General features: G+C 59.2%; 1 protein-coding gene across 1 annotated transcript in view; it reads right to left on the bottom strand.

The window, feature by feature from the left end:
- Nucleotides 1–5332, bottom strand: part of LOC113205900 (uncharacterized) — a 12557-nt gene extending 7225 nt beyond the window's left edge. The window contains exons 1-3 of the mRNA XM_026421690.2: nt 5072–5332; nt 4510–4760; nt 4338–4423 (exon numbers count right to left, since the gene is read on the bottom strand). Coding sequence (XP_026277475.1) covers nt 4338–4423; nt 4510–4760; nt 5072–5101 — 367 coding nt within the window. The 5' untranslated portion in view covers nt 5102–5332. The remainder of the gene's footprint in view (nt 1–4337; nt 4424–4509; nt 4761–5071) is intronic.
- Between the last annotated feature and the right edge of the window lie 3883 nt (nt 5333–9215).

The following is a 9215-nucleotide window of genomic DNA, read 5'->3' as shown; positions in this document are numbered from 1 at the left end:
TTTTTATTTTATTGAAAGAAAAAGCATAGACAAAAATATTGTGCGCACTGCTGCGCATTCACACAGGCAGGCAGCGGAGCGTGCGGAGAATGGGGAACGATATGCCCCCTCACCAGTCAGCAGGGAGGGAAATAAAAAAAAAAGTGGCTCAATAAGGAACGCCATGGGCATGGGCCCCAGGCCCCAGCAGAGCTGCGCGCTCCGTCGTGTGGACCCGCCCCAACATCACCCCCCTGACTGCGATATTAATTAAAATTGGGCTCCGGGCGCAAGGTCGGGGCTATGGAGAGGAAGGGGCGGCTAGCGGGCCCCGGCGATAGACGTGCGGCCAAATGGAATACTCTATGAGTCTCCTCCGGGGAGCCAAATTTTATCCTCAGTTGTTCCCCTCATTTTATTTTTCAACAAGTTGCGTTTTTGTTGCGCGCGCGCGCGGGCCAAAAGTTTCGAGCACCGAAGCAGAGCGAGCAGCAGCGCTCTCGGCCATTCAAACAAAACAGCAAACGCGTAATGAAGGAGGAAAAGCGAGTGGCTTCGGGGGGCGGATATGAGGTCAGGGAGAGCAGACGGGGGGAGGGGGGGGGTCAAAGGGGAGAGGATGGAGAGAAAGAGAGGAAGAGAGGAAAAGAGGCCGGAGAGGAAGAGAGGAAGAGGGCGAGAGGAGGGAAATGGCCAAGCTGGAAGAGGGCAGAGACAGGAAGGAGAAGAGAGGAGGAATCACAAGCCTCTCCCAAGTGGTATGTACGCGGCACTTTTAGTTTTTCTGGCTTCTATCCTCCGCAAAAGCGTTCCCCTGTTCCCACTCGAGGCTAAACGTTTTGCAGTTGCACTCCATTGAAACGGGACGTATACAGGCGAGCGGGCGAGTGAGTGTGGCGTGTGTGCGAGTGAGTGTGGCGTGTGTGCGAGTGAGTGTGGCGTGTGTGCGAGTGTGTGTGTGTAGAACCAATTACCTCCGACACACCCCACCCGACCACTGGGCCGGCGCTGCAGCGCAGGACTTGTTTGTCCAGTCACACTCACAGTGGGGCTCACACTGCTGATAAATACATTGTTCAATCAACACTTTAAAGTGTTTATCACTGCAAGTTGTGCACTTCACAGTGTTCAACTCGTTTAACACTTCCCACACACACACAGTGCGTCCACATGGAGAAACTGACCCGCAAACAAATAGGATACTTCAAAGTAGTGCACAAGTAGGAGGGAGATTTAACACTTACAAAGGTACGAGATGGAAGATTTAAATTAAAATGGTCGGAGGCGGGTGGAACGTTCAACTCTTTGACGGCGGTGCGTGGCGGGCGCAACGCTGTGCGATTTGTCCTGATTGAGATGGAACGAACACGCCGCTGACGACGCGGTGCAACGCGCGCGCGTGGGCTCCACGCTGTGCCGCGCTCGGTGCGCCTCAGTGATTGTCCACCGCACCGCGCCCCGCCGCGCCCCGCCCCGCCCCCAGCCTTGCACACACACGGTGCACTCGCCCCGCCACGCCCCGCACTGTGGACAACGCCCCACGAGTCCCACGACTCCGTTATGCAGCCGCCCCGGCCGGCCGGCCGCCCGGCGCTCTGGACGATGTAGAGCATTACGACCGCACGGTAAACAAAAAACTCGGATTCCGAGGCGGAAATCTCGATTTCCGACGTTGTCCTAATTCCGAGCTAACGATCTCGAAATCGGGTAAACGTGTCTCTAAAACCGAGTCACCTTTTATCCGTTTCCGAGAAACGATTCCCGGATTTCGAGACACGATTCTCGGATTACGAGCTCATTACCTCGGAATCAGAGCCGAGCGGCTCTAAATCAGGCTTTGGATGCTCGGAATCGAGAGGATGCCTTAAAAGTCGATTTCCTGCCTCAAAAATTAAAATTTCACATTTTTTCACGCCTCAGATTCAGAGTTTTTTGTTTACCGTGCGCTGGGAACGAAAGCACACACATCACATTGAAATAACTTCTCGGCTGGCATTGTGTCACCGCCGCTGCGGACACCGCCGACCGGGAGGAACAATAACGACCGGAACAAGATCGACTTCCCTCCAAAGCTTCTCTCGGCCCAGCAGCGGAGGGCCCTGCTGAAAGGCTGAATACACACAGCGCCCTGCGCGAATAATACGCCGCGGCGAGCTTTCATAAATTACTCAGCGCCGAGCCAAAGGGAGCGCGACCAGCCGACCAGCCGCGCATTACGGGCCTTATCCATCTCGTACCAGCGCCACGACCAGCCTCGTTACTTTTCATTATATATACAAATTTCGCGCCACGACGACTTGCGCCGCCGCGCCGCGTGCGCGCGTTTAGACTATATCTGCTATATCTGCAATCTCTTGCATCGCAGGACACGCGCGGCGCGCATAGGGAGGTGGCTGCTGCAGTCGGCGCGGTGCCGGCCAACAGGGCCGACCTGCGATCAGGTCCGGCGCGATCCGGCCCCTCCCGGTTCTATTCGTGGTGGCAATTTCCTGCGCAAGGGCCGCGGCGTAGCCCGGCGCTGATGCACAGCCACCCGCCACGCCAGGCCCTTTTATTGACAGACCATACATCACGACGGTGGAATAAGCAGCCCTAGCCCAGCCCTTGACCCTGCGGCAGGGCACCCCACGCGTGCTGTTGGGGGGTGCGATAAAACAAGGCCCGCGGGCAGCAGCAGGGGGGGGCCGTGCGGGGGCGGCGCGGGGCGCCAGGAGCCCTCGAGCCGACAGCGCGCGAGCCCCCCGTACCCCGTGGCCCCCGGCGCGGCCCGGCCGCGGCAGTGCCTCCAGCGGATTGGACGCTTCCCACCCCCCGCTGCTGTGCTGGGGGTAGGTACCCACCGGTGGGGCGGTGGAGTGAGCGGCCCCCTATGGTGCCACGTCCCCCCCAGGCACCTGCATGTTCCGCCTGCCCGACAGCTTCCTCGGGACGCCCCAGCCCTACACATCGGTGCACATTGCACATGGACTGAATTTCCCAGAGCGTCGGGTGGTGTCGGCCTTCCCTCGGGAATGTGCATGTGGTGTGGCACGCGTTCGCACGGCGGAGCGTAGCGCGTAGTCCGCATTAGGGCTGAGCCCCACTGCAGGAGCGCGCTTACAGCGAAATGCCCTTAAAGGGGGTGAGCCTGGGGGCGGCTGCTGAATAACAACACCCCTTCTCCGGCAGAGGCCACGAGCAGCAGAGGCCACGAGCAGCGAACGCCACAAGCGGTGGAGGCCACGAGCGGAGGCCACAAGCAGTGGAGGCCACGAGCAGCAGAGGCCACAAGCAGTGGAGGCAGCAGGCCACGAGTAACGAGGGGTCACGAAGCGGCGGCGGCAGAGGGGCCATCCACCCGCAAACTCATCAGGGGCAACACGCCGCCCGGGCCGCGCTCACAAAACACTACCCTGTCCGGCTGGAGCCCCGAGAGGTGGACGGCGGACAGGCGGCAGACAGCCAGCGCCCGAGCCAAATGGTCTGCCCCTGACAGCGAATGGTCACTTTCCGATTTTTCTCCCGTGAAAAATGCCGGCACTTCGTTTCCCGCCCCGCCGCCGCCCGGGCAGCCGGCAGCCCTTTTACAGGCTCCGCAGCTTAAAGCTTGGCCACTTCCCCCGGTCCGGAAACGCGGCCGCCTGGGAGGAAACGGACGGAGAGGGAGGGGGGGGGGCAGCTGTGGAGGGGGTGAGTAATTCCGAGCCACAGGGGGGCTGCGGGCCAGGTCAACGACCCGGTAAATGTATGCAACACAAATACCACAGCATCTTCATCCAGATCCCTACCTTGCCGCAGCCCCCCCCCCCCTTTTCCCTCCAGGTGAATCAATTGTGTACCGTACCACCCTCGCTCGCCTCGTCCCCCAAATTAGGGGGTAACCTCCCTCCCTCTCTCCCTCCCCCGCCAGGACTACCTGAAATGCAGCCCGACACACCTGGCCCACCCGGCCGTGGCGTCGCCTTTGGTCGATACGGTGGGAGCCCGCCGGGGGCGTCAACCGGGGGTTCAAACCCCGCCCCTCTGGCCACCTTTAGAGGGGTACGCAACTTCAAAGGCGGAAGGTAAAATGCCACGTCCGCTCCAACGCGAGACCGAGGGGTGGATGACTCCAGAATTAAGTGTACGAATTTCAAGAATTAGATTTAAATTGGCTTGAATTTGCTCGAATAGAATTTGAATTGGACACCTTTGGTTGAATTGTTTTTAAATTGGTTTGAATTATTGTGATTTTATTTTACGGAATTAGCGTGAATTGGCTTGAATTGAATGTAAATTGCCTTGAATTGGACTGAATTAGTTTGAATTGGGCAGAATTAGGGGTGTACATTTGTCAGGGGAGTTATCCACCCCTCACGCGAGACCCTCCGCGCACTTACCGACGATCGACGGCTTGGACTCGTTGAGCAGCGGCTCCAGGCGGTCCTTGAGCAGCGCCAGCAGCGAGTTGGAGCTGAACGTCCACCTGCGAGCACAAAGGAGGACAGCGTCAAAGCCAACCGACCCTGTCGTCAATCATGCACGACGACCCCGTGTAGGTATGGAACTCACCAGCGGTTGAGCAGGAAGTTGAACCACTCGGCCGTCTCGTCCTGCGCCAGGGCGCGCCGGGCGCGCACCCGCCTCGTCTCGTAGCGCACCGCCTCGTCCAGGACGTCGGCGAGGGGCGCGCGCGCCACGGCCGCCAGCCCGGCCAGCAGCAGCAGCAGCCAGGCCAGCGACCAGCCCGCCGCGCCCACCAGCCAGGCTAGCGCCACCGCGCCGCCCACCACCAGCCACACGCGACGCAGCTCGCGGTCTCGCTGTGGATAACGGGTGGTTAGTGTCAACAACGCATCGGCCGCGCACAGCGGTCGCGCAAATGGGGTGCCAAAGTAGAATAATAGGGCTGGAAATGGGGCCCTTCCGGGGGGGTGGGTGTTACTCTAAGCGGCTCACGCCACCGCCGAGAGAGAAAAGCAAACATAAAGGTTAAAGGTTCATTATCCAGAAAGCACGTGCGCCATTCGCCGTTACGGAACTCTGCGGCCCATCCGATGCCAGGCCTCATAAGCGCCTGAGAGGTAGGCAACATATTGTCTGCAGTGCATGCGCGTAATGCGGGGTGGCCTACCCTGAATCTCGCAGGCGCCTCGGATGACATCCTTTTGCTGAATGAGTATGAGAAAAACGGGCGTTCTTGCTGGACGATCTGCAAGTCGGTGGGGACGCGAAAGAGGGAAATGCTGGTGCATCCGACGGACGAAACACGGGTCTTTCAGTGGAATTGACTTTATTATTTGGGTAAAACAAAGAGACTATGTCCTTTCTACGGCAATTTCTTAGATCTCACAGAGGATGCCTTTCTCGGAGCCCCTTGAAACAATGTATTCCTTTTACGAGTCTGGCAAAAAGTTTACATTTTATGAGCACGTCCCAGTCAGGTCCTCCAACGGCATTTCATTCGTCCTTAATATGTACCCCTCGCTCCCGCCCCCCCAGGGCCAGGGTTCTCTTTGCAAGGTAACCTTCCCCTGCACAAAGAATTTTAGAGAGCCCTGGCCGGGGCTCGTGGCGGCGGGGGGCGAGGGGGCGAGGCTGGAGCGCGACCAAGAAAAGGCTCACTGTGGTGCCGTGCGTGGCCCGAGGGGGACCGACGGGCGCCGAGCGTCCTCCGCCCGCGCCAGACGAGCCGCGGGGGACCCAGCACCACTGCTCCATCATCTCCGACCCCACCCCGCCACGCCCCATGCCCCCCCGTACTTTGTGGGCCCGCCGCACGGCCGGCTGCGTGAGCGACAAACTGCGCCGGAAAACGGAAACGACCGTGCCAGGCTGACCGCCGTCGTCGTCGTGGTCAAAGGCACCACGCCGACGCGGAGCGCGGGGGGGAACTCAGGCGGCGCGCGCGGGCCCGACTCGCTCGCGGACGCGCTGATCGCGGCGGATCACTATCGCCGATCATGAGCCGAGGGCGGGGCACGGCCGTGCTCCGGTCTAAATCGCCTGGCGGACTGCCGGGCTGCTCTGCTCGGCTGGCCTACATCGCGGAGCGTGCTGCTGCAAAGGGCCTGCCGTGCCTGGCGTGCAGGCGAGGCGCGGCGGGGGGAAATTGGCCGCGGGGGAACAGCAGGGGGGGGCCTCCGCTGAGATGACATACAGGACAGGGCCCGGGCTCATCACCTATGAATGGAGTCTTCCCCCAGCCCTATACTGACCCCACCCCTCCCCCATCCCACACTGCGTCGGAGGAGGGGAGGGGGCGCTTGAGAAAAAAGGACGCGACAGCGAATTAATGGCACGAGGTAGGGAGCGAAGGGACGGTTTCGGGCTGGGTGCAATTTCCGAGAGTAGATCACGACGGCGGGGACCTGCTCTTCGATGCGGTAGCGACGCGTACCGTTCTTGCACCCCCGTGCGCGCGGCGGGCGCGGTCCGCGCCAGCGCAGAGGCCCCGCGCGTCTGCCGCCCCGCTCGGCCGCCCCCGCACTTGATTCTGAAAACTCTAGAGACGCACAACGAGGCCTCGAACTTGCCCGAGGGAGGCACTGGAGCAGAGGAAGCTTTTACTGCGATTAAAATAGCCTCTCGAGAGGAGAGCGCGCGCGCGCACAAGGCGTGTTGCGGAGGCGGGAGGAGGAGGAGAGGGAGGTTGCAGACAGGCACCGCGGCGCCGCCGCCACCGCCTCCTCTGGGGCGTGTAAGCAAACCTATCGCGCGCCACAAACACCTCTCCGCCCGCGCCGCCAGCGAGCCCCTGCCCGGGCATCAGGCAGGCCGTTATGCACGCCGAGCAGCGCCCTTGTTTGTGCCTCGTTTCAATTGGCGGGGCCGGCCGGCCAGCAATACACTACACTCTGTACGAGACCCCCTGTTTAAAGGTCCTCGGGACTTCACCGTGGGCGATGACAGCCCCTCCCCCTTCCCTAACCTTCTCCCGCTGCCCGGGCCAGACACAAGCCGTACTCCCCCCTCCCCCCGCCACAACCGCAACCTGTGGCCCGGGCCAGGCCGGCGGCCCAGGCAATCCAGGGGAAGTCAATATTTGTTTTCGGGGTACGGCAATCAATTGTCCGGCCCTCAAAGGGCGCAGCGTGGCCTGCGTGCGGCTGTGGCGCGTAGTCAAGCTCTCGCACACACAGACACACGGACTGGGACAGCACGACTCTCGACTCTCCTCGGCGGGGAGCGGCCTAGTGACTGGGGCAGCAGGTCGTGTGGCCGAAGCCCTGCTTCCTCTGCATCCCGCCGGGACGGGAGTCAGGTGCGGCAAGTGCGCGCGAGTACGGCGGGGCGGGGCGGGGCGGGGCGGGGCGCGACGGGTCCGGCGCATTAAAGGATTTGATTGCAGCCGCGCCGGCGTAGCTGAGCCGCTGTGCATAAACAAGAACGCGGAGATGGACGCCGCCGGAGTGCCCCACTAGCAAACTGGAGCGCGCCCCGCCGCCGCCACGCCCCGACGCGCCCGGCCCCGCGGGGATACCAGGCGCAATGAAGAGCGCCCTGCCCTGCACGGCCTGCTGAACCCCCCGCGCCCCGCTCCATGGCGCGCTGCTCACATTTACGAGCCGACGGCGGCGACAGCCCCAATCCATTTCCTAGGCATACTGCCGCCGGGCTAGGCGCCGTCAGTTAACAACGCTCGGCCGGGGAGTGTGCTGCGACAGCTCTGTCAAGTAGGCACCACCCAATGGCGGTAGGAATTGTACTACTCGCCAGGAATTAGTACTCAATTAGTACTCTCACCCTGTCAAATATTAGAATTTGTACTAACAAACTGTGGGCGCAATCCGAAAACGATATGGGGCGGTGCGTGCATGACGTTTGCACCACCCAATTGTCCGATCCCAACGAGAGACAATGCATTCTGTTCGGAAGAATTAGTACTTTTCGAATATCAACCTGGCAGAATTTGTACTACCTTTTAACACCATAAAAATTGAAGTCAAAGTTGGACGGCGCCTGCAAACTGCAGGGTAGGCAACCCGCATTACTCGCACCACCCAATGCACCTAGAAAATTGTACTGAACGCCAAAATTTAGTACTCAATTAGTACTTTCACCCTGGCCCATTAGTGAAATTTGTACTTGCAAACTAAAGCCGCCATTCGAAATCGATATTGGGTGGTGCGGTCGTGACGCTGCACCGCCCAATTGTCCCACAGCCCCCACAGACAGTGCATTCTGCTCGGTTCGATTAGTACTTTCCGAGTATTGGCATGCCGGAATTAGTACTACACGGCAACAACTCATAACTGGCGGTAAAAACAAGGGATCCCCTGCTGGCTCCAAGGTAGGCAAGCAGGAGTACTCCCACCGCCCAATACAGCTAGGAATTTGTACTACGCGCCAAAATTTAGTACTCAATTAGTACTTTCACCCTAGCACATATTTAGAATTTGTACTGACATCGCCAGTGTTTACATTGAGGTTGTAAGTGGGCGGTGCGGGTGTGATGCTGCACCGCCCAATCGTCCGACAGCCCCGACACACAGTGCATTCTGCTCGGGTCGATTAGTACTTTCCGAATATTGGCATGCCGGAATTAGTACTACACGGCAACAACGCATAAACGGAGGTAAAAACAAGGGAACCCCCGCAAACTCCAAGATAGGCCACCCACAATACTCGCACCGCCCAATGCAGCTAGGAATTTGTACTGCACGCTAAAATTTAGTACTCAATTAGTACTTTCACCCTGGCACATATTTAAAATTAGTACTGACATTCCCAGTGTGTACATTGAGGTTGTAAGTGGGCAGTGCGGGCTTGACGCTGCACCGCCCAATCGTCCAACAGCCAGGGGCGTACCAAGTGGGGTGCAGGGGTTGCGGGCCGCAACCCCCAGAATTTGGCGGGGGTTGCGCAGCAACCCCCAGAATACCCCCGCAGACGCCTTTGACGAGCCCACGACCACGGCGTGTCGTCCCAATTCGAGCAGTACTTCCCGCTATTATGACTTATAGAGAGAATTTCACTAATTGTTGGTCTTTGGGGAGACAATCTCGCATTTCAACAGATGACACAACTTCGTTCTGCCCACCAAAAAAAATCCGGCTCGCTTCGCTCTCCATACATTTCTGACATGCGGCAACGTTTTACATTAAGGTCACTGAAACCCGCTAGAACGAACAGTGAACAGGCCCGCCAATGTACAAGAGAAATATTATAGGATCAAATCCTCGATGGCCTTCCAACCTTAATGTACACACTGGGACTGTCAGTACTAATTTTAAATATGTGCCAGGGTGAAAGTACTAATTGAGTACTAAATTTTA

The sequence above is a fragment of the Frankliniella occidentalis genome, unplaced genomic scaffold (assembly GCF_000697945.3).
Source record: "Frankliniella occidentalis isolate FOCC.00 unplaced genomic scaffold, Focc_3.1 Scaffold20, whole genome shotgun sequence".
Taxonomy (NCBI): domain Eukaryota; kingdom Metazoa; phylum Arthropoda; class Insecta; order Thysanoptera; family Thripidae; genus Frankliniella; species Frankliniella occidentalis.
Note: the sequence above shows the minus strand (reverse complement) of the source record. Positions and strands in the feature narration are given on the sequence as shown.